The 26,243-nt window shown below is 42.6% G+C and overlaps 1 protein-coding gene across 6 annotated transcripts in view; it reads right to left on the bottom strand.

The window, feature by feature from the left end:
• ANKRD12 (ankyrin repeat domain 12) overlaps positions 1-26,243 on the bottom strand; it is a 245,661-nt gene that overhangs the window by 38,723 nt on the left and 180,695 nt on the right. For all 6 annotated transcript variants that reach the window (XM_033934050.1, XM_033934047.1, XM_033934052.1 and 3 more), the window contains one exon: positions 19,908-24,538. In XM_033934050.1, the coding sequence (XP_033789941.1) occupies positions 19,908-24,538 (4,631 nt within the window). The remainder of the gene's footprint in view (positions 1-19,907; positions 24,539-26,243) is intronic.

Below are 26,243 nucleotides of genomic sequence, written 5' to 3'. Positions count from 1 at the left end.
GTTATATGGGACAGCAAATTTCTCCACTATTCCCCAACAAAGTGTACTTCCAACAGAAACACTGACGATAGGGAGTCAGTGTGCATTCAGAGCATATCAAAAAGTACAAGCATTAAGAAAACCAGTTAAAAGTTATGCAAGCATCAAACTGGGAGCCACCGAGCTTATATAGAATTCATAAACAGTTTGCAGGAAACAATACAAAGACAAGTAGATAATAATGAGGCTCAAAGTGATTTAATGATGAAACTAGCCAAAGACAATGCTAATTTAGATTGCCGTAAAATATTACAAGGTTTAGACAACAGGGCAGATATTACCTTAGCCGATATGCTGTGAGCCTGTGCTGATATTGGCACTCAAACATATCAAATGGGCCTTTTAGTAGCTGCAGTACAAAAAAGTTCCACTCCAAAAGGCAATTGTTATGGCTGTGGGAAACCAGGACATTTCAAACGAAACTGCAAGGCAAATATTAATAAACCGCCGGTATTGAACAGAGGGCGACCTCCTAGTATTTGTCCAAAATGTAAGAAGGGATATCACTGGGCTAACCAATGTCGCTCAGAAACAGTGAGACATAACCCTTCAGGAAACTTCCCATCGGGCAGGTCTCTGGCCCCGGTACAAACAGAGACTACAATAACATGCCCCTTGAAATTTCAAGCGCAAAGCCAACTGTGTTAAATTCAAAATCTGAAACAACTCAAAGTGCGGGCATAGACTTATATATTCAAGCAGAACAGGAATTGAAAATAGCAGGAGAAATATATCGATTGGAATCTCAGCTTTCGGGACCTTTACCTCCCAACTCTGTAGGATTGGTATTACTCAGATCTTCTGCTGCCCTAAAGGGTTTATTTATAATTCCTGGAGTGATAGATGCTGATTACATAGGAAATATAAAGATACAAACTTGGACTAACATTTCCCAAACTGTGTTCAGGAGAATCATTTGCACAATTAATCTTGTTGCCATTTATCACACCTGCAGGAGGAAAAGAGGTGGTTCATGGGAATCAAGGATTTGGTTCTACTACAAAGCAGGTATATTATCTTAAACAGATAATAGGTATATTATCTTAAACAGATAATAGGTATATTATCTTAAACAGATAATAGGTAATAGTCGTCCTTTGGTGAATGTATATTTCAATAACATTTTATTTCAAGGGTTATTAGATACTGGAGCTGATGTCACTGTGATAGCTCTGAATCAATGGCCATCGGAATGGCCCACTGATCAGGTAAAGCAAGTGTGGGGAATTGGAGGAAAGCAGGAAGCGAAGCAAAGTAAATATTGGCTAACAGTTACGGTAGAAGGAACAAAGCAGACAGCCACTGTCAGACCCTATATCTTACCAGTCCATCTAAATCTCTGGGGTAGAGATTTGTTATCACAATTCAACACTGTATTGTAGATACAATAATGAATCATACAGCCTTGCCCTTAAAGTGGCTTACTGAAACTCCACTATGGGTGGAGCAATGGCCATTAACCCAGCCAAAGTTAGAAGCTTTGCATCAATTAGTTCAAGAACAATTGAATGCTAAACATATAGAGCCTACGATAAGCCCCTAGAATTCTCTGGTGTTTGTAATAAAGAAAAAAAATCAGGTAAATGGCGATTACTGCATGATCTTAGGAAAATAAATCAATGCATTCAACCAATGGGCCCCTTACAATGTGGAACTCCAAATCCTAACATAATCCCGATAAAATGGGAGGTTTTGGTAATAGACCTTAAAAATTGTTTTTTTTACCATTCCTCTACATCCAGATGATTAAAAAAAATTTGCGGTCACTGTGCCTGTTCTTAATCATAGTAAACCATTAGTACTGATGATCCTCACCTGGATTAAACTGAATTTCTCCTCGGAAACTTTGGGGAGAGTGTGGCGCAGTGGTTAAAGCTACAGCCTCGGCACCCTGGTGTTGTGGGTTCAAACCCATGCTGCACCTTGTTACCCTGGGCAAGTCACTTAATCCCCCCATTGCCCCAGGTACACTAGATAGATTGTGAGCCCACCGGGACAGACAGGAAAAAATGCTTGAGTACTTGAATAAATTCATGTAAACTGTTCTGAGCTCTCCTGGGAGAATGGTATAAAAAAATGGAATAAATAGAAAATAGAATAGAATATCCAATTGATTCACGGTTTGCCTTATAATTCTACACGACAAGCCATTGTAGAACGTGCAAATCGTACATTAAAATCATATTTATTAAAACAGAAACCAGTGAAATATGCCGTTCCTAAATTGAGACAGATTCAAATGTCTTTAACCATTGTTTTATTCACTATTAACTATTTGAACTATTTTTCAGAGTACTCTGCACATGATAAACATCATCAAAAGGCAGTTCCATTACCACAACTTCTGGTTAAATATAAACTGTCTCCTAATCCTATCTGGCATGGCCCTGCTCCCTTAATAACCTGGGGAAGGGGTTATGCCGCTGTTTTAACTCCTATAGGTCTTGTTTGGGTGCCTAGCAGACACGTCCAACCTGCACGAGCCATTGCTGACACGCCTCCTGTTCCTGTCTCATCAACTACAGAAGCAGAAAGAAATGTCGTATCGCCAACATTTGCAGAACCCCATTCCTGAGTTTGATTTAATCTTACGGCGACCACAAGTTCCCATACCACAGCAAGACGACCGGAAAAGAAAGCGTTATTCTAAGACGGATCCTGTGACTTGGGGACACATTAAAAGCTTAAGTGATCAAGCCGTTCTCACACTGAAACAAACAGAGAAAGAAATGACTCCTGAAAATTTTACTGCTGCTATTTTTGCACAATGAACTTATAATTCTTTAATGATTGTTATTTGCTTGTTAACTTTTCTTAGTCTTCCTTTACCTTCTGCTGGGGAATCATGGGAGCAAAAGAATGCAATATAACATTTGGGAAAAAAATAGCAGATATTTCAGGAAAAGCAATGTTACTTACCGTAACAGTTGTTATCCAGGGACAGCAGGCAGCTATTCTCACTAGTGGGTGATGTCATCAGACAGAGCCCCGGTACGGACGTCTCACAAGCACGTGTTGCTTGTAGAAACTTAAAGTTTCTAGATGCCCGCACCGCGCATGCGCCGGTGCCTTCCTACCCGGAGATCCGGGCGTGTCTCCTCAGTTCAGGTAGCTAGCCTGAGAAGCCAACCCAGGGGAGGTGGGTGGGACGTGAGAATAGCTGCCTGCTGTCCCTGGATAACAACTGTTACGGTAAGTAACATTGCTTTATCCCAGGACAAGCAGGCAGGTATTCTCACTAGTGGGTGACCTCCAAGCTAACCTCAGTGGGATGGAGGGGGAGTTGGCGACTTAAGAGAATAAATTTTTCAATACTGTTTGGCCAAACTGTCCATCCCGTCTGGAGAGGGTATCCAGACAATAATGTGAGGTGAATGTGTGAACCGAGGACCAGGTGGCAGCCTTGCAAATTTCCTCGATTGGTGTTGATCTGAGGAATGCTACTGAGGCTGCCATTGCTCTGACCTTATGGGCTGTGACCTTACAAGGAAGTGATAATCCAGCCTGGGCATAGCAGGAAGAGATACAAGCCGCCATCCAATTAGAGATGGTGCGCTTTGATACGGGTCTTCCCAACTTGTTAGGATCGAAGGAGACAAAAAGTTGAGGAGTGGTTCTGTGTGGCTTGGTGCGATCCAGGTAGAAAGCCAAGGCACGTTTGCAGTCTAGAGTGTGAAGGACCGATTCTCCGTGGTGAGAATGAGGCTTAGGGAAGAATACTGGAAGTACAATGGATTGGTTGAGATGAAATTCGGAGACCACCTTAGGCAGGAATTTCGGGTGAGTGCGGAGGACCACCTTGTCATGGTGGAATACTGTGAATGGTGGGTCCGCCATCAATGCCTGGAGTTCGCTGACTCTGCGAGCGGACGTAAGGGCTACAAGGAAAAGCACTTTCCAGGTGAGATACTTCAGAGGGGCCCTGTTGAGTGGTTCAAACGGGGGCTTCATGAGGTGGGAAAGGACTACATTGAGGTCCCAAACTACTGGGGGTGGTTTGAGAGGAGGGTTAACATGGAAGAGTCCTTTCATAAATCTGGCGACCACCGGATGGGCCGAGAGGGGTTTCCCTTGTAGAGGCTGGTGGAACGCCGCAATAGCGCTCAGGTGGACTCGTATGGATGTGGACTTGAGCCCAGATTGAGATAGGTGTAGGAGATAGTCCAGCACGGAGGATAAGGAAGCTCGCTGAGGTTCCTTTGACTTAGAAACACACCATGAGGAGAATCTGGTCCATTTCTGGGAGTAGCATTGTCGAGTGGCGGGCTTCCTGGAAGCTTCCAAGACCTCCCTCACTTCTTGTGAGAATTGGTGAGGGGTTACGTTGAGAGGAACCAAGCTGTCAGGTGGAGAGACTGCAGGTTGGGATGAAGTAGTGATCCTTGATGTTGAGTAAGTAGTGAAGGAAACACTGGAAGTGGTACTGGCTCCCTGCTGCTGAGTTGAAGTAGGAGGGAGAACCAAGGTTGTCTGGGCCACCGAGGAGCTATTAGAATCATGGTGGCCCGTTCGAGTTTCAGCTTGACCAGAGTCTTCTGGATCAGCGGGAATGGTGGGAACGCATATAGAAATCGTTTCCGCCAGTTCAGTAGAAAAGCATCTGCCTCGAGGCGATGAGGAGTGTAGATCCTGGAGCAAAACTGAGGCAGTTTGGCGTTGTGGGGAGCCGCAAAGAGGTCTATCTGAGGCGTCCCCCATTGCGTGAAGATTTGGTGAAGGGGGTTGGAATGGAGAGTCCATTCGTGCGGTTGTAGCAGACGGCTTAGTTTGTCTGCTAAGACGTTGTTCTCCCCCTGGATGTATACTGCTCTGAGTAGGGCGTTGTGGCGCACCGCCCAGTCCCAGACTCGTAGAGCTTCCTGGCAAAGGAGGGCCGAGCCCGTGCCTCCTTGCTTGTTGATATAATACATGGCGGCCTGATTGTCTGTGCGAATGAGGATTACCATGTCGTGGAGTCGGTGTTGGAAAGCTTGGAGCGCATTGAAGATGGCTCTGAGTTCCAATAGATTGATTTGGTGTAGTCTTTCCGCACTGGTCCAGAATCCTTGGGTGCGGAGACCCTCCAGGTGGGCCCCCCATGCGTAATTCGACGAGTCGGTTGTGAGAACTTTCTGATGGGGGGGAGAGTGCATCAGCAAACCTCTGGATAGATTCGAAGAGGTCATCCACCAAAGTAGAGACTGCCGAAGAGCAGGTGTGACTACGATGCGTTTGGACAGTGGATCGGATGTCTGATTCCACTGTGATGCCAGGGTCCACTGGGGGATCCTGAGGTGGAGTCTGGCAAAGGGTGTCACGTGTACTGTGGAGGCCATATGGCCCAGGAGCACCATCAGTTGTCTCGCCGGTAGGGTTTGGCGAGTAGCCACCGACTGGCAGAGATGAAGAAGAGACTCCATGCGTTGCCGGGGCAGGAATGCTCGGAGTCGGGTGGTGTCCAGGACCGCTCCGATGAAGGGGAGGGACTGGGTGGGTTGTAGATGAGACTTGGAGAAGTTGATCTCGAAGCCCAAATTCTGGAGGAAGTAGGTTGTAGCCAAGGCCGCCGAAGTGACCTCTGGGGCTGACGGGGCCTTGATGAGCCAGTCGTCGAGGTATGGAAACACCTGTAGACCCCTGTCCCGGAGTGCTGCGGCCACTACCACCAGGCACTTTGTGAAGACTCTGGGGGACGAAGATAGGCCGAATGGTAGCACTCGATACTGTAGGTGCAGATTTCCCACCCGAAATCTGAGGAACTTTCGGGAGGCCGGGTGAATGGGGATGTGAGTGTAGGCCTCCTTGAGATCCAGGGAGCATAACCAGTCGTTCTGCTCGAGGAGGGGGTATAGAGAAGCCAAAGTCAACATGCGAAACTTCTCTTTGACCAGGAACTTGTTGAGGGCCCGAAGGTCTAAAATGGGTCGCAGGTCGCCCGTTTTCTTCGGGACGAGGAAGTACCGGGAGTAAAACCCTCGGTTCAATTGGTCTGACGGGACCGGCTCGACAGCCCGAAGCTGAAGTAAGGTTTGGACTTCCTGAAGAAGAAGGGCGGTCTGCGTCGAGCTTGAAGGATACTCTCTTGGAGGATGGTCCGGGGGGGCCCGGTGGAATTGAAGAGAGTATCCTTCTCTTATGATGGAGAGGACCCATAGGTCCGTGGTTATGGCCTCCCATCGGTGGTAAAAAAGATGGAGGCGGCCCCCTATGGGAGAGGCCGAGGTTATGCTCCCGGGAGGGGCGTCAAAAGGGCTGGGGAGCCTTAGGTACAGCCGGTGGCTGAAGTTTTTGCTGAGACTTCTGGGGAGGTTGTCTCTTCGCAGGCTGTCTCGCAGCAGGCGTTTGTCTGGGCATGTAACGCCGCTGGTAAATCAGGGGTGGCCTGGAAGGTCGAGACTGTTGAGGTTTGGGTTTGGGCCGCAGGATGGATTGAAAGGATTTTTCATGATCCGACAGCTTCTTGGTAACAGTTTCGATAGACTCATCGAACAGGTCAGCTCCAGCACATGGTACGTTGGCGAGTCTGTCCTGTAGGTTGGGATCCATATCGATAGTACGGAGCCATGCCAGGCGACGCATAGCTACCGCGCTTGCGGCGGCGCGTGCCGAGAGTTCGAATGCATCGAAGGAGGATTGCATCAGCTGGAGGCGTAATTGGGAGAGGGAGGCTACCACTTCCTCGAACTCGAATCGAGCTTGGTTGTCTATGAACGGAGTGAACTTGCGGAGCACCAGCAAGAAGAACTCCAGATAGGAAGAGAAAAAGAAGTTGTAGTTTAGCACCCGTGACGCCATCATGGAGTTTTGGTAGAATTTTCTACCAAATTTGTCCATCGTTCTCCCCTCTCGGCCCGGCGGTACAGAGGCGTAGACCTGGGAGGGATGAGAGCGTTTAAGGGAGGACTCGACCAGTAGGGATTGGTGGGAGAGTTGAGGGCCCTCGAACCCTTTATGGTGCACGATGCGGTATCGAGCATCGAGTTTGCTGGGGATCGCCGGTATGGAATACGGTGTTTCGAAGCACTGCATGAAGGTCTGGTCCAGTAATTTATGCAAGGGGAGCCGAAGCGACTCCGTTGGAGGGTTAGGTAAATGCATGGTGTCCAGATACTCTTTGGAGTATCGGGAGCCCGTGTCAAGGGTCACATCCAGATCATCCGCCATTTGTCGGAGGAATGATGAGAAGGACAATTGTTCCGCCAGCGTCGGTCTGTGGGACGGGCTGGAGGAGGAGGAGGCCTCCAGGTCCGTGGACATCGGGGAGTGACAAGGAGAATCGGGCACCGGTGTCTCCTCGTACTCCGGGCCCCTCGGAGGGGACACCTCTGATGAGGAGTATCCCCTACGTTGCAGTTTTTTCTGCGGTGACACCTCCGAATGGCGTGAGGAGTGCCAGGATGAGTGTCTCGATCGGTGCCCGTCTCGGTGGCGGAACGGGGATCGGGATCGTCTGTGCATCGCATGGTCTCCCGAGGCCCCCAAGTGGATAGGGCTGGAAGCAGTGGATCGCAACTGGGTTTGCGATGCGGGTTCTTGCGATGCTACCCAAGTCTGGTAAGGAGTACGGAAGAACTCTTCCTGACTATGCCCAGGGCTTCGAGTATCGATCGGAGGTCTGGTCCCATGTTGGCGCGGAGGCGTAATGGGTTCTAATGGCGGCATATCGGTAAGCGAGGCTTGCCGCGCGGGCATCGCCGCCCTCCCCCGTTCGTCCTCGTCGGTTGTCGAGGTCGAACGGTGTGGGGGAGGGGGAGGGGGCGGACCGCCCCTTTGGACCGGTACCGGGAGGTCACCCTGTATGGCAGCGATGAGCCCGGGTCCGATGGTCTGCATGAGCTCAACGAATTGAGCTTCCAGCACGGACCGTAGCGAAGCCGATAAGGAGGGATCCGCACCGAAAGGGGGTCCTCCTGCACGGACATCGCGCTCCTTCGAGGCCGAGTGCTTCTGCTTAGTAGCTTTCGGCACTTTGATGACCATTGGTGGCACTGTGGAAGGAAGAGGTACCTGAACCGAGGAGACCGGGGCAGGCACCGACGTCGAGCTCGTGGATGGTGTCGGGGCGAGCGATGCCGGTTTCACCACACTCGATGCAGGAGGGGTCGATGCCGGTTTCGCCCGAACCGGGGAGGTATCAGATGAAGTGGAGGCTGAGGGATCCTTAGCTGCGTCCATCTTGAACATCGATTCCCACAATAGGCAACGCCGCTTGAATGAGCGTGCCGTAAGGGTAGAGCAAGGCCTGCACGATTTCGGGATGTGGTCAGGGCCCAAACACTGCAAACAGCGCCAGTGAGGGTCCGTGAGTGAAATCGCGCGTTGGCACTTGCTGCACTTTTTAAACCCGGTGATTGGCCGGGACATAGGCCGGAAAATCTCCGCCGCGAGGTCGAAGCCAGTGGGCCTGAGCCACGTGGCCGGCCCGTTCGACCCGCCGGAGGAAATAATCTTCTTTTTTTTTTTTTTTTTTTTACTGAAAAAGAAAAGAACTGTTAACTGTAATTAAAAGAAAACGAAAACGCGGACAAGGAAGGCAAATTTAACTGAATTCAGCTAGCGCATGAAGAAGTTGAACTTCTCAGCTCCGCGGAAAAGAAAGAACTGAGGAGATACGCCCGGATCTCCGGGTAGGAAGGCACCGGCGCATGCGCGGTGCGGGCATCTAGAAACTTTAAGTTTCTACAAGCAACACGTGCTTGTGAGACGTCCGTACCGGGGCTCTGTCTGATGACATCACCCACTAGTGAGAATACCTGCCTGCTTGTCCTGGGATAATGACAATTTCTGCTTACACATTGACGCACACACTTTATTAGGTTCTTGTTTAATGTTTAATTCCAGTGTGTAAAGCACCAGGGGGAATAGGAGATATTTCCCAACTAACCAATTTTATGACTGAAGATGAAGTATATATCATGTTTACATCATGGGGAAAAGTAGACCGAAAAGTACCCTGGGATGCCATGACCATTTATACCCCCATAGTAGCAAATCATAAAAATCTGTCATGTGCTAGGGTAAAAAATTGTACTAGAAATTGCATTGACAGTGGACTAGCCTTGTGGAACTGTTCGCATTTTGTAAATATTTCATGTATTAATGCTCACCTTGTCCTTCCTTTAGGATGGTTTTGGACATGTGGAAAACGAACATGGAATTACATTCCAGCTAATTTATCACACAATACCCAATGCTGCCTGAGTAGATTAGTGGCAGCCTTGGTAAATAAAAAGCAACTGATTAATCCCAGGGTTACTAAAGGAAGACGCTCTGTCTCTTTAACCTCTAACAGTTATATATATAACAGTTATATAACCAGTGTGATAGTAATGTTGACTTGCTATCAAAAGCTGAATATATCTCTTTGGCAGTCTCTTTGATTGGTATACCTGGGATAGCATTATATAATCATAAAACTTTAGCCCGATTGGCATGTGCATTAGCTAAAAACATCAATCATACCTCACACGCACTTAGCTTGCTAAATCAAGAATAAAATGAAATACGGATAGCTGTGTTAGACAACAGAGCAGCCATACATTATCTCTTATTATTACTTCATCATGGTTGCGAAACCATTAAAAATATGTGCTGCTTTAAATCTAACCGCTAACAGCAACAGTACAAAAGAGCAACAACATGATCTGGCCTCTAATATGCGTTAAGATATCTTACCACAGTGGTTGAATGCTTTATGGTCCTGGCTACCATCTGGCCAATGGATCCGGGTCATTTTGTAGTATCTACTCATTGGAATAGGTCTTTTGATCGCTTTCTGTTGTTTTGTTAAATGCCTGCCTTCTTTGTTTAACTTATGCATAAGCCCATGTCATGGTCGATATCGCAAATTATCCCGAGCAGATTTGCCTTACCTCTATAAAGCCCTTAAAAATAGTAAGGAAAGAGGAGATATAGGGACGCCATTCTGAATCAGGGCAAGGTCAGCACACTGATTTCTAAGCCCCTGTGACAGAATGTTGAATCATTCCCTCTCTCCCCCTTGTCACAAATTAACCCTTATCTTATTTAATTAGTCCTTATTGGGAAAGGACATCAGCTGACAGGTATTGAATACGTGCAAAGACTCGGGTTTTGTCTACGTATTAATCAGGCATTGCCTATGTGCAGAGTTGAGGGTGACACCAATCATTAGAGATGTGGAGTTACTATGACGTCATTAGCATAGAAGCATAATAAAAGGGGTTCGTAGCTTGCCACGGCAATGCCTCCACCTGACAGCGTGCCAGACTTTAAGAATAAATGGGATACCCATATGGGATCCCTACGAGGGTCAAGATAAGGAAATTGGGTCATTAGGGCATAGATAGGGGGTGGGTAAGCAGAGTGGGCAGACTTGATGGGCTGTAGCCCTTTTCTGCCGTCATCTTCTATGTTTCTATGACTCGTATCCTGTGTGTGTGTGTGTGTGCTGTGTTCCATCCCTACATGAAGCTCTTCCTGACATAGAAGAGAACCTGTTCTCTCTTGTTTGTTGATACAGTACATTGCAATTTGATTGTCTGTTCTGACAAGGAAGTCCTGTTCTTCTGTTGTGCACATAAGTTCTTCACCCCCTAAACCAGACATGGGCAAACTATGGCCCACAGGCCAAATCCGGTCCATTTTGTTTTTTAATCCGGCCCGCAGCTGCAAGAAGGGACTGGCCAGTGTCGGCGCTCATCAGCCAATGAGTGAGGCTTGCAGAGAGACTGTGGGAAAGAGAGTGAGTGAGCGAAGTCGGCCTTCCGTGGCTCTGCCCTTTGGACCCTCTGACGTCATGGGGTGAGGGAGCGAGTGGTGCACATCACAACTTGAAAGATGTCTTCAAAAGTGTGGCCTGAGGTGCCCCTGCGTGGCATCGATGGATGGATCTGGATCGGGCCCCTCCAACTTCATCATGACTCCTGAAAACTGAGACTTCCTCTCTCCTGAGGCTGCTGGGGGTGTGAACAGAGCTTGTGGCCCCATTGGCTGGATGCCTCCTTTGCTGCCTCAATTGTCGGTGCACACCTAAATACTGTGCGGCCTATTCTTCAGGGGACCTGCTCTTGGCTGTTTGGATCTTGACCTTCTCCTCCCCGGCATCAGTTTGTCTGGTCTGCTTCCTGCTTCGGCCCATTGGGGAAGGTTCTGCTTTCAGCTGCCTCTCGTTACAACCATCATAGGAAGATCTGACTGGATTAATGACAGTGGCCAGCTTGCTGTTCCGACAACACTATTTTTATTGTTTGTTTTAATTTTTCTTTTATTTCTTTTATCTTTATTCTGTTTGATTATAATTCATATATTCATCTTATTACTTACTATTTATTTTTTGTAATGTAACTTTTATTTTTATCTTTTCTGGATATTTTGGGGCTTCCTGTAATTATATTATAATGTTTTTCTCTGGGGGTTCTTCTGAGGTGAGGAGCAAGATCGACCGGAGCTTGTGCAAGGATGGTGAGAAGGCGGTCCGCAAGGTCAAGCTCCTGCTGCTGGGTAAGAGACATCTGCTTTGACACTCTCGAAGACTTCTCGCTCCCTCATGAGGACGACGCCAATGCTCTTTGTGCCTCTGCTGCCAACGGTGACACAGGAAATGCAGCTCTTTGTGCAGCCAAGCCTTCCTCCACACACCTTTTCGCTCAGTTGCTGCAGCACCAGAAAGTTTGTCATACCCTCCCCCCCCCCCGACTCGTCCCCTTCCTTTTGACTTGCCCTGGCTGGGTTTAAAAAAATAGGTTTAGACAAACTCCTTGAGGAACAGTCCATAAACTGTTGTAAAACAGAATGGAATCTTGCCCCCCCCCCCCCCCGGTCAAATTTAAGAACCCATTGTGGCCCACGAGTCAAAAAGTTTGCCCACCCCTGCCCTAAACTGTACTGTTCTCTAGGGTTTTTGCAGCCCAAATACATGACCTTGCATTTTTTAGCATTAAAATTTCATAGTATTCTTCAAGCTTTGCTAGGTCATTCTTCATGTTATTCACACCATCTGAGGTGTCTACTCTATTGCAGATTTTGTTATTATTCACAAAGAGGCAAATCTTATCCGACAGCCCTTCAGCAATATTGCTTATAAAAATGTTAAAAACAGGCCCAAGAACAGAACCTTGAGGCACACCACTGGTAATATCCCTTTCCTCAGAGCGATCTCCATTGACCACTACCCTCTGTCGCCTTCCACTCAGCCAGTTCCTGACCCAGCCAGTCACTTTGATCAGATTTGTCTAACAAGATCTACCTCCAGTGAATCCATGTTGCCTTCGGTCCTGTAATCCACAGGATTCCAGAAACTTCACCATTCTCCATTTTAAAAGTGTTTCCATTAATTTGCTTACCACAGAAGTCAGTTTTACCAGCCTGCAATTCTCTACTTCTTCCTTTCTTCTACTTTTATGGAGAGGGACCATATCTGCCCTTCTCCACTCCTCCGGTACTACTCCCGACTCTAGAGAAGCATTGAAAAGGTCAGTCAGTGGAGCCACAAGAACTTCCCTAAGTTCCTTCAGCACCCTCGGATGTACACCATCGTTTTGCTTACCTTTAATTTAGCTAGCTCCTCAAGAACATAACCCTCTGAAAATTGAACAGGGTCTACTACTCCTCCAACTCTATTTGTCTTCTATGGTCCTGCTCCCGACGCTTATGGAACAGAAATATTTGTTAAACAATTCAGCCTTTTCTTTATCGGCTTCTACATATTTCTCCCCTTCACCTTTGAGTCTCACAATGCCACTTTTGCACTTCTTCCTATCAATGATATCTAAAAAATGTCTTGTCTCCCTGTTTTACCGTGCCAGCTATTTCTTCTTCCATTTGCATCTTTGCTTTCCTGACTACTTGACCAGCCTATCTCAACATTTCCAGATATTTTTGCCTGTCTTCCTCTGTCTGAGATCTTTTTGTAGCTTATAAAAGCTACCCTCTTATTTTGTACCTTCTCAGCTTCTACTTTTGAGAATCAAAGTGGCCTACTTTGCCTCTTATTTTACTTACTTGCCTCACAAAAAAGTCTGTTGCCCTTACAATAACTCTTTTCAGTTTTGCCCACTGCATTTCTACTCCTTCCAGATGTTCCCACCAAACAATTCCTTGATGTAATCCCCCATCTGAACAAAGCTGTTTTTTTAAAGTCTAGATCTTTTACTTTTGAATGAGCCTTCTCTATACCTGTCTTAATATTAATCTGTACTATGAGTGATCATTGGATGCCAGATGATCACCCACTGTAACATCAGAAACATTTCCCCGTTTGTAAGCACTAAGTCCAGTAAGATCCCATTCCACAAGGGTTCCATTACCAACTGCTGGAACAGTTCTCCTTGTAGAGAATCCAGATCTCCCTACTTCTAGAAGACCCCGCAATAGGGATATCCCAATCAACATCTGGCATGTTAAAATCATCTACCTGTTATTAGTAAAACTTCCCCTTTTTCAAACATATATTCTGAATGTCTACTTCTTCCGTCTATGAAGAAGGCCTGTATATCACACCAATGCAAATCTGGCAATTGTGTTATATGGAACTCTATAATGGACTGTTTTGAACAGTATATCAAGAAGTAGCCTACTCTGATGACAGTTTGTGAACAAAATCGAGAGAAAATAGATGGCACTCTTACAGCCAAAATCCTAAACACTGGGCTTAAGAGAAATGTTGAAGATATGCTGAGAATCCTAAAACCCATTTCTGTTACGTTAATCAGGTTTTCTATTCTGCCTTTACCTATTCAGTTCAAGATCAGATTATATTACAAGAAGTTGGGTCAGTTACCCAGGAAGTTACAATGGACAGTTTGACACAAACATTCAAGAGTTGCTAGTACAGTTAATAAAACAGTTAGGTCACAGTTACAAGTACATAGTTACAAGTTCAAGTAGGTCGTCTTTGGCTCATTGTTATGTTCCAGGAGTTGCCTTAAAATTAAACAGTTTAGAAATGGGCTTTTACAATTACCATTTCAGTTATTTAAGGGCAGGCTCCCTATACTGGTATAGAAATGTTTTTAAAAGCTTATACAATCTGAGATAGTAATAAGATTGTAATGTAAGCAGTAGTTGGTTCCTGCATTTTGCTAATTGATAATGGATGAATAAGGTAATTTTCCTGCTAGACTTTTTATTGTTGCATGCTGAGATTTCTGGTGGAATATCTTTAGAGGTGCCCTGGAGTAGGATAGCCAACTGGGGCCTAGATTCTGAAAAATCCACATAAAATATCGAAAGACCGCTATCGCAGCCATTATAGTACTGATTTTAAAAAAAAGCAAGTCATTTTAAAACAAACGCTCATGCAAATGAGGTTGGCGGACAGCAACGAAAATTTGCTAAGTTTGCAAGTACCCATCGCTGGTGATAGTGTGGACACATGCACAGAATAAATGCAAAAAAAAAAAATAGAGCCTCAGGACAAATAATCCTCCAACGGACAGTGGGAAAGATACTCACTACTCCATCACAAACTAACACCCCCTCCAGCAGCGGGAGAGATGCCCAATCTCTTCCACTGCTGAGACACACACTCCAACACCCCTTGGCGGTGGGAGAGATGCCCACGCTCTCCTGCTGCCACACACCACCCCCAATACCCTAAGTAATGTGATAGATGCTCATGCTCTCCTGCCAACACGCAAGACCTCCCTCATGCCTCTGACTCCCCACCCTCTCCCTCTTACCTGGCTGTAGGGATGCCTACTCCCTCCAGCCAGCTGGCCCACCTCTTCAAAATGGTGGGCCATCTATCCCCCCCCTCGGTGCATCCCAGGATGCACCAGGGAGTGGCCTGAGGCTCTGATTGGCCCAGGTTGTTTAAGGCCCCTTATAGGTGGAGCCTTATGTGTCTAGGCCAATCAGAGCCTTAGGCCCCTCCCTGGATAGGAACCTAAGAATCTAATTGACCCATTGATGTGAACTCAGCTGCATGAGACCAAGGACAGATGTGTTGTCTTTCTTTTGTGAGGGCTATCTCCAAAAAGATTACATAATGTTGTGTTTAGTTACCTTATAATCTGTCAAATTTTTCTACAGAAATTTATACTAGCTTTATGATAACAAAAGTTTTACTTGAAAACAAAAGCTAGCAGTTCCATGCACAGGACCTAAGAGACAGCAGAGCTCTGAAGTCTCAATGTGTGGTTAAGACGATGGCACAGGGATGAGGGATTTAGAATTGTTAAGAACTAGGCAACCTATTGGGAAAGGAAGAGCTTATTCTGAAAGGATGGACTCCACCTTAACTGGGATGGAACCAGGCTGCTGGAGCTAACATTTAAAATGGAGATAGAGCAGCTTTTAAACCGAGATGTTGGGGTGGAAGCTGAAAGTGGCCCAGGAACAGATGGTTCAGTGTGGAGTATGATACTATTGAAACAGGATATTCAGGGAGTCCCAATATAGAGGTTTCAATAATGGTGAAAGGAAGTCAGGAGTGTTTAAGAGGAAGGCAGAGTAAAAGACTCAAATTATCCCCATCATCTTCTCAGCAGCCTGTAGATACAAGGAAAAACCACACGTTGAAGTGTCTGTATACAAATGCTAGAAGCCTAATAAAATAAAATAGGAGAGTTAGAGTATATAGCACTGAATGATGAGGTATATACAATAGGCATCTCAGAGACCTGATGGAAGGCGCACAATCAATGGGGCACTGTTACCTTGGTACAAATTATATTGCAAGGATAGAGTAAATCAAATTGAAGGGGGAGGGGGGTTGTGCTAAATGTTAAAGAGGTAATTTAATCAAACAAAATAAACATTTTGGATGACATAGATAGTAATGTGGAATCCATAAGGATAGAAATTCCATGTGAGAAGGAATGGAATATACAGGTAGGGTTATACTACCATCCCCAGGGTCAGAATGAGTAGACAGATGAAGAAATGTTTTCAGATATTAGGAAAGCTGGATCATTGGACAACAATATAATAATGGGTGATTTCAATTACCTCAACAGTGACTGGATAAATGTTACATCAGAATTGCTAGGGACTGCTTCTTGGAGCAACTGGTCCAGAAACCAACAAAAGGGGGAGCTATTTTAGATTTGGTCCTTAGTGGAATGAAGATCTATATATAGTACAGGAGATAACTGGGTTTGAGTCTACTGGGAAACAGTGATCATAACATTGATAAATTTAAGACTAATCTGAAAACATTCTTATTTCAAGATGCTTTTTATTACTGATGATTCTTTTTTCACTATTCACCTAACCGCTTTAATGAAGCGCCCCTCTCCCCTCTGTTCCTTCCCTCCCCCTCTTTTTCACATTCAAAACTTTTTTTTTCTTTTCTTCTTTCTCATCACTTTAATGTAACTTTTCCCCTTCCCGTTAACCTCACTTTTATGTCTGTCATTGTCAAATGTCTTTAATGTTCACTCTTCCCTTTACTCTTTCTCTTTTATTAATTTTATAATCTATAAATATAATTTTACCCTGATTTTAACTTTTATTGTAAACCGGCTAGATACTTGTTGATGGTCGGTATATTAAAAACTAATAAACTTGAAACTTGAGCAATATCTGGAATGACGTTAAAGAAATTTATTGTAGCAGCATTTAATTTTCAAAAGGGCAACTATGATAAAATGGTTATAAAGAAGCTGAAAGGATCAGTGGCAAAGGTTAGGACTGTAAACCAGGTGTGAATAGTCTTCAAAAATACCATCGTGGAAGCCTAGACTGGATATGTTCCATATATTAACAAAGAGAAAATGAGAGTCGGCATGGTTAAAAGACGAAGTGAAATAAGCTATTAAAACCAAAAAACATGTGTTACAGAATGAAAAAAGGATCCAAATGAATAAAATAAAAAGAGAACAGTACTAGCAAGTTAGATGCAAAGCACTGATAAAGAAAGCTAAGAAAGAATATGAAGAAAAATTAGCCAAAGAGGCAAAAACTCATAGTGAGGGGGCTCTCAGGAATGATAAGGCCATAATGGAAAGACTGAATGAATTCTTTGCTTCAATCTTTATGGAAGAAGATGTAAGAGATGGTTTTTCTTGGGTGATATGCGGAGGAACTGAAAAATCTTGGTGAATCTGGAAGATGTACCAAGTCAAACTGACAAGTTAAAAAGTGATACTGAAAGAACTCAAACATGAAATTGCTGACCTGCTGTTAGTGATCTGTAACCTGTGACTAAAATAGTCTGTATAACCTGAAGATTGGTGGGTAGCCAATGTTACCCTGTTTTTTTAAAAAGTATTCCAAGGGAGATCTGGGAAATTACAGACCAATAAGCCTCACTTCAGTGATGGGCAAATCAGTGGAAACTATTATAAAAAAATAAAATTACAGAACACATAGACAAACATGATTTAATGGTAGAGTAAGCATGGGTTCATGCCTCACCAACTTGCATGACTTCTTTGAAAGTGTGGATAAATGTGAGCCAGTTGATACAGTGTATTTAGATATAAATGTGAACCAGTTGATACAGTGTATTTAGATTTTCAGAAAACATTTGACAAAGTTCCTCATGAGAGGCTCCTGAGAAAATTAGAGTGTCATGGGATAGGAGGCAATGTTCAGCTGTGGATTAGGAATTGGTTAATGGATAGAAAGCAGAAGGTAGGATTAAATGGCCATTTTTCTCAGTGGAGGAGGGTAAATGGAGTCCCGCAGGGATCTGAACTGGGACCATTGCTATTTAACTTAATTATAAATGAGCTGGAAATTGGAACAAGTGAGATGATTAAATTTGCAGATGACGCTAAACTGTTCAAAGTTGTTAAAACGCATGCAGATTGTAAAAAATTGCAGGTGGACCTTAGGAAAATGGAAGACTGAGTGTCCAAATGGCAGGTGAAATTTAATGTGGACAAATGCAAAGTGATACACATTGGTAAGAATAACCCAAATCATAGTTACCAGATGCTAGGGTCCACCTTGGGGGTCAGTGCCCAAGTAAAGATCTGGGTGTCTTTGTAGACAATAATCTGAAACTTTCCGCCCAATGTGTGGCAAAGGCCAAAAAAGCAAACAAGATACTAAGAATTATTTAAAAAGGGATAGTTATCAAGACTAAGAATGTTATAATGTTCTGTATCACTCCATGGTGCGACCTCACCTTGCGTATTGCGTTCAATTCTGGTCGCCTTATCTCAAAAAACATATAGTGGAACTAGATAAGGTTCAAAGAAGGGCAACTAAGATGATAAAGGGAATGGAACTTCTTTTGTACGAGGAAAGACTAAAGAGGTTAGAGCTCTTCAGCTTGGAAAAGAGACAGCTGAGGGGAGATACAATTGAAGTCTACAAAATCCTTAGTGGTGTAGAATGGGTACAAGTGGATCGATTTTTTATTCCAACAAAAATTAAAAATACTAGGGGATGCTTGAAGTTAAAGGGAAATACTTTTAAAACCAATAGGAAGAAATATTTTTCACTCATAGAATAGTTAAGCTCTGGGACGCATTGCCAGAGGTTGTGGTAAGAATGGTTAATGTAGCTAGTTTTAAAAAGGTTTGGACAATTTCCTGGAGGAAAAGTCCATAGCCTGTTATTAAGACAAAGATGGGGGAAGCCACTGTTTGCCCTGGAGTGGTAGGTAGCATGGAATGTTGCTACTATTTATTTTTTGTCGGTACTAGCAACCTGGATTGGCTACCGTGAAGACGGGTTACAGAGCTAGATGGACCACTGGTCTGACTCAATAAGGGTATTCTTATGTTCTTATGCTGCTGCTATTACCTCATTCTTATATTTTCATCTCTATTTTTCTAATACATCACTGAGAAAACAGACCTCCAGCTGTCTCATTGCTAAATAATTACATATTACACAGAGAAGAGATGTGCAGATTCTCCTAGGCATAGACCTAATCTTCCATACATTATTTATTTATTTAAAAAATTTCTATTCCACTTATAACTTAAGCGGATTACAATATTCACATACATAAATCCAAATAATACAATATCAGTACATCACAAACTTACAACCCTTTACATATAATCTCATACTGGACAGGAAAAAGAAAAATCCACCGGTCTAAAGGAAAGCTCTAACAAATAAATGAGTTTTCAAGGACTTTTTAAAAGACTTCAAATTTTGACATAATCTTAAAGAACCATTCAGAGCATTCCATAACTGTGGACCAGCCACAGAAATTGCTGCCATCCACGTCTTCTTATAGTGTATCTCACGTACATGCTGAAGTGATAATCCCACTATTGATTGTGATCGCAACGAGCAAAATGGTAAGTACTTCCTTAGAATGAGAAACCCCAGTTATTATCCTTGCAGCTGTATTCTGCGCTACTTGTAAGGCATGTTCCTTAGATTAGCCAGACCCAAAAACAACGCATTATGAAAATCTAATTTTGCAACAACAAGACTGAATTACTATCCGAAAATCTAAAACTGAGAGCATTGGCTTTACTCTGGAAAGTATTCTCAACTGCATAAATTCTCCTTTAACAACATGTAAAATGTGTTCTTGCAGTGTTAGGTGGCTATCCAAATAAACACCCAACAATCTCATACATGATAGAACTGACAATTTCATATCTTGCACTTTTATCTCCTTTAGCTGCAATAATTGATCATTATAACCAACAATCACTTCTGTTTTCTGCAAATTCAACATCAACCTATTTTCATCCATCCGCTTGCCAATCTTTTTAATACAATGTGACAACTTTTATTACCACATATTCAATTCCTGTTTCAACTGGAAAAAAAACCAAACAAAAAATCAGATCATACAAACATTCCTACTTTAATGCATTTTGAATTGTATACTTTAGAGTAGAATGTGAAAAATGCCAAAGGGTATGATGAATTTTACAAGACGCTGTATTCATTTATGTCAAAGTAACAAAAATTCAATGTTGATATTTGTCTTATATTGCAGCTCATTAACTGCATTATACTGCATAAAACAGAAAGTTACTTACAGTTGGAATGCAAAGCTTGCTTAGAGGATTTCCATCCAAAAGATAGGACCCATTGAAAGTCACATATTCATCATAATACTGAGGTGCTTGGGGAATGACACTGCATAACAATTTTCGTCTCTCTTCTATTTTTTTCCTTATATGCAAGTATTCAAAATATGGATTTGTTCTTTCAGACTGATATGGCTGAATGTCTTCTAGTTTCAAAGAATCAACAACTGCAGCAAGTGTCTGCTGCGTCTTCTCCTTAGCTTGCAATAATGAAGGGCTTACAAGAACAGGCTGAGGCACACGAGTTATTTTCCTCTTCCGTGGATGGTGTACCTGACCATCCTCTTCCTCTGTCAATCTTATCCTTCCTCTGATAGATGCTGCTAATTCCGCAGCATCTCTGTCAGATGCCAGCGAGCAGCCTGTAAGAACATGCTTATTTTGGCTGGCCAAAATACTTGCTCTATTCCTTGTAATTCTTTGGGGAAGTTCTTGCTGTCCTATTTTATCTTCAGCGTGGTCTTCCAAGTCTAGTTTTACTGGCTGACTAAATTTTTGAAGCTGTTCTTGAACAGACTGCTGTGAAAGGTTTTCCAAATGAGATGGAATAAAGGCTGGGTTCTCATCTTCTCCTGACATACCTGTATCATAATTATTCTGCTGGATGGCTGATTTATTTCCGCTTGTTTTCAGGATCCCTCCTATTATATTTATATCTAGCGGATCAGACTCAAATTTATTAACAAGGGGGACTGAATCTAAATATTCAAACTTGGTTCCATTTCCACATGGGCTGCCCTGATTGTCGGTAGGCTCTTCATTAGTTTGAGATGTCTTAACTTTAAGTTTGTTAAACAGACCAGGATTTCCATGTAGTTGCAAAGAATCATCACTGGCAACAATGTTTTTTTCTAATAGCAATGGTGGTGATGATGATGTAGTCACTCTCTCAGAATCCTTTAAATTACTCTTATTAGGGCTTTCAGGACAAAAAACATTAGAACCTATATCAGTCATTTGTTTATCTGCAGGAAATACAAAGGTTTCAGTTTCTTTTACACAAGAACTTGCGATCAAAACAGAACCAAGAGTCTGAACAAGATTTTGCTGTTTTAAGATAACTTGTCCTTGGTTAACAATATTTGCACTTGTTAAAACTGCATTTGAAATACACTGTGCATCTGTATCCGAATGGGTATATTCTGATAAAGGAATGGGTGAAGAAGGCAGCAAAACTGTATGAGATTCTTGTGGCCTAGTTATTCCCACGTCTGTGTGATCTTGAGGTAAAAATCCAGAAAAGTTTTGTTCCTTCAATTTCTTGTTTTCAGAGTCTTGGTCACTGATGTTCAATGAATCAGCGGACATAACCAAAGCTTTATTTTGTTGATTAAGAACAATCTGGTCACACAATTCTGAATGTGAAGAGTGTGTATCTGTTGGACCAGTTTGAGAAGCACTGCTAACATTTGCATCAGGCAAAACATACTTGCAGCTGAGAGATGCAACTGTAGAAGAAAGTGTGGAATGTAAATTAGAAAGGTTATGAAAATCCTTTTCAGTCATTTCACATGAAGATAATTCTGACTTTGAAGAAGTGGACCCTGCCAAAGCATTCTGACCATATTCATACAAACTGTTTTCCGATATTGACTGACTTTGTTTAGTATGTTCCAAAGTAAGAGTTGGCATACTGCACCGTCTCATTTCTACGACTGGTTGGCACTCATTTATAACCAGTTTAACATCTTCAGTGCAAGCTGATCGTAGATAGGGTAGTGGGAGTTTGCTACAGACAGGTGATTTAATGCGATCAGGCAATTCAGCTAAGGAATCAGATTCTTTTTCATGGACAGCAGGAGATTTGGCACTTGATAAAAAAGGTGATTGAGAAAAAGACATTTGGGAATCAGAGCCTTCCAATGCAAAATCAGAATCATACTCAATTACAGGTCTTGGAGTTGTCATGGTTGTGTGACAAGAGTCCTCTGAACTAGCAACTGAAATCATAGACACTGATCTGGAACTTAAATCTGGCTTTTCACTTTCAGACCTAGGAGATCTAGTTAGACTATTATCTAACACTATCAGAGACTTTGTAGAATATGTCATATTCTTCACGTCCACAGACTGTGATCTGCTACTCGTAGCATCCTTCAGCTGTTTTTCCTTTGGGTAAGTATCTGACAATTCAGAGCTTTTAGATCTAATCAGATCTTTGTTTTTTAATTCAGCTACTGACTGTTTTGATTTATCTTTATCCTTTATCTTATTGAACTCTAAAGAAGATTGGTGCCTTAATCTTTCTTTTTCTTTTTGTTTTATTTTCTCTTTATGTTTCCTATGCCACTGTTCGATTTCCAGATCCTTAAGGCTTAACATTCTTTCAAAGCTTGTTTGCATCAAATCATCGTTCACTAGCCTCTTCTCTTTAGGTCGAGCATCTTTTGGTGATGGGGACAATTTAGATTTAAGTTTGTCAGTTTCGGAGGCTTTTAATTTTAATACCGTTAGTTGTATTTTATCTTTGTGCTTGTCTCGCTCTTTATACCTGTCTATATCTTTATCTTTTCTATCTTTCTCCTTCCCCTCTGGTGTTTTTAATACATCCTCTTTTGGCTTCTCTTTTATGGAAAATAGTTTTTCATGGATTACCTTACTACTTTCTTGCATACTGTGCCGTCTTTCTTCTTGAATATGTTTTACAACTGTTAAATTGTCTCGCTCTCTGTATTTTTCCTTTCTCTTATGCTCCTTTTCTTTCCATTTGGCTTTATCAAGTCTACCATATTCATAATCTTTTTCTAACAATTTTGCTTTCCTCTCTAAGGAGTGCTTCTCTTTATTTTCCCCTAAGTGCCGTTCCCTATCACTCTTTTCTTTATCAAGTTTTTTATCAAGTTTGTCTTTATTTCTTTCTTTGTCTCTTTTAACACTAGAAACAGTCTTTATCTTATCAATCTCTTTATGTGATTTTTCTGTTGATTGCAAACTCATTTTTAAATTTTCTGTATATTCATTTGTTTCAGGTTTCTCTTTATCTAATTTATGCTCATGTTTTATCTTCTTTTCTTTCTCTAAACTTTTTCTGTCAAGTTTTTCAACTTCCTTTTCTTTATCTGAAGATTTCTTTTCAGTCTTGTCTTTACTTTCTTTTATGTTTTTTCCTTCCATTTCATTATCCATTTCTTTCTCTGTTAAGTGCAAATCAATATGCTCCTCAAGTCCTACATTTAAAGATAAAGGCTCTAATTCTTTTTCTGTAAATAAGTTCTCTTTTACATCTTTTCCTTTTTCATCCTTGCAAAATTTCTCATGATCCTTTCTTTTCTCTTGTTCATACTTCATATTTTTTTCTTTTTGAATGTTGCTTTCTTTTGTTGACTTTTCTTCTTTTATCTGTATTTTATCTAAATTGGTTTTTCCGGAAGGCATAGACTCAGACTCTGTATTCAGCAATTCATCTTCAATTTCATCACTTTTAAAGAAGTTCTCTTTCCAAAATTCCCTGTCAAATGCTATACTTCTTTGCAAATCTTTAACACTAATCCAATACTTAGGCTTCTCTTTTTCCATATCTTGCTCTTTTCTGTGTTTGTCTTTTTCCTTGTGTTTTGGTTTATGTTTTTTTAATATTTTACCTTCCTTATCCATCTTCTTCAAGACACATTCTGAATTTTCAAACACAGGGCTAAGCTCATCATCTTTACTTTTGGGACTAGACTTTTCACCAAATTCTAATAGCAATTCCTTCTGATGATGTTTACTTTTTTCTTTGTGCTTGCAAGATTTACTAGTACAACTTTCCAGTGTATATTCAGAATCTGGGTTGTGGTCAAACTGCTCTAGCTCAGGCTGCAATGAAATTTCAGAAGCTCCTGGTATCAAACATGTTTTAGTGTTTTCTTGTTTTAGTGAGGCAGAGACCTTCTCACTTAATCCATAAGGATACTTTGAAGATTTGCCAGCTGTGATATGAAACAAATGCAATGAGGGCTCATCTTTTGAGCAAAATGACTTTCTAAAATGCTCCTCTTCTCTAGTTTTATCTAAATCATCTAATCCTGAGCTGAGTGCTAAATTTGATACCTTATTTTCTTTTCTGTCTTTTTCTTGTTTTACTTCTTGATTCTCTTTATTTTTGCTCTGATTCTTTAGCTTCTTTTTAACTTTCCCCTTTTCTTTCTGTTCATTTGAAATACTATGTTCCTTTCTAGTTCTCAAATTGGAATTGCAACCTTCAGTGATAGAACACGGGGGAGAGAGGACTTTTTTATCTTGATTACATTCTTCGTCTGAACTTTCTGAACTTGAAAATAAAACTCTAGAAGGTTTTTGTTTTCTAGTTTTATATATTTTTGGAAAATCTACTTTCTCTTGTTTCAAGAAAGGGGCATCATTTTCCATTTCAGAATCACTTTCTTTTCTAATATCTCGTCGGAGAATGTGTTTATCATCAATCATCTGACTTATTTCACTGTCATCTTCATCATCTTTAAACTCATATTCATCAAGGGTAGATGAAGGCATTTTTCCAGGGATATTGTGTTCACATTCGTTGATCAAAGATTCTTTTTCGCCTTCAGAATCTAAATTTTCATCTACACTGGAAGGATTTACAGATGGTGGTTCTTCAGAATCTGCATTAAGAAAGACAGCAAATTAAGAAATGAACAAGTTTGTAAGAGTAGAATGAAAAGTGTGCAATAATAAAGCACAGTTACTTACCGTAACAGGTATTATCCAGGGACAGCAGGCAGCTATTCTCAACATGTGGGTGACGTAATCCATGGAGCCCCATGCGGACAGCTTCGCAAGCTGATTTGCTTGCAGAACCCAAAAACCTAGAAAGTTCACGACTGCCACACAGCGCATGCGCGAGTGCCCTCCTGTCCACGCAAGGCGCAAGTTTCCTCAGTTCAAATAGCTAGCAGAGAAGCCAACCAGGGGAGGTGGGTGGGTTGTGAGAATAGCTGCCTGCTGTCCCTGGATAACACCTGTTACGGTAAGTAACTGTGCTTTATCCCAGGACAAGCAGGCAGCCTATTCTCAACATGTGGGTGACCTCCAAGCTAACCAGAATGGGATGATGGGAGTGTTGGCAATTCAGGAGAATAAATTTTGTAACACTGCCTGGCTGAAATGGCCATTCCATCTGGAAAAAGCATCCAGACAATAATAAGAGGTGAAGGTATAAACCGAGGACCAAGTGGCAGCTTTACAGATTTCCTGAATAGGAGTAGATCTAAGGAAAGCTACTGAGGCCGCCTTGGCTCCGACTTTATGGGCTGTGACTGGACTCTGTAGATGCAGTCTAGCCTGAGCACAGCAGAAAGAGATTGCAAGCAGCTAACCTATTGGAGATGGTGCGCTTGGAAATCAGATGTCCCAACTTGTTTGGATCAAAGCAGACAAATAGTTGAGGTGCAGATCTGTGTGGCTTAGTTCTTTGCAAGTAGAAAGCCAAAGCAAACTGACAGTCCAGAGTATGAAGAGCTGATTCTCCAGAATGAGAATGAGGCTTTTGGAAAAAACACTGAAAGTACAATGGATTGATTGAGATGAAATTCTGAAACCACTTTAGGTAAGAATTTAGGATGAGAACGGAGGACCACCTTATCATGATGGTATACTGTGAAAGGCGGGACTGCACCTAAAACTTGTAGCTCGCTGACCCTGCGAGCAGACATAAGAGAAATGAGAAAAACCACTTTCCAAGTGAGATATTTTATATGAGCCAAAGCCATTGGTTTAAAAGGAGGCTTCATCAATTGAGCAAGAACAACATTGAGATCCCAAACCATGGGAGGTGATTTGAGAGATGGGTTGACATGGAAAAGTCTTTTCATAAATCTGGAAACCACAGGATGAGCACAGAGGGGTTTTCCTTTGACAGGCTGATGAAAAGCAGCAATTGCACCGAGATGAACTTGAATGGATGAGGATTTGAGTCCTGATTGAGACAAGTGCAACAGGTAATCCAAAACTGCAGCAAGGAGGTAGATTGAGGCTCCTTGTGATGAATGGTGCACCAAGCAGAAAAACTAGTCCATTTCTGATTGTAGCATTGTCTAGTGGTAGGCTTCCTAGAAGCCTCTAGAATGTCCTGTACAGACTGAGACAACTGTAGAGAGGTAGTCAAGTGGAGAGGTACCAAGCTGTCTGACGTAGAGACTGCAGGTTGGGATGAAGTAGAGACCCTTGACTCTGTGTAAGCAGAGAAGGAAATACTGGTAGAAGCAGAGGCTCCCTGGTGCTGAGTTGAAGTAGAAGGGAGTACCAAGGCTGCCTGGGCCACTGAGGAGCTATCAGAAGCATGGTTGCATGCTCCTGTTTGAATTTAAC

This window comes from Geotrypetes seraphini, chromosome 2, assembly GCF_902459505.1.
Source record: "Geotrypetes seraphini chromosome 2, aGeoSer1.1, whole genome shotgun sequence".
Taxonomy (NCBI): domain Eukaryota; kingdom Metazoa; phylum Chordata; class Amphibia; order Gymnophiona; family Dermophiidae; genus Geotrypetes; species Geotrypetes seraphini.
The sequence above is the reverse complement of the archived record's forward strand: the minus strand, read 5'-3'. Positions and strand labels throughout refer to the sequence as shown.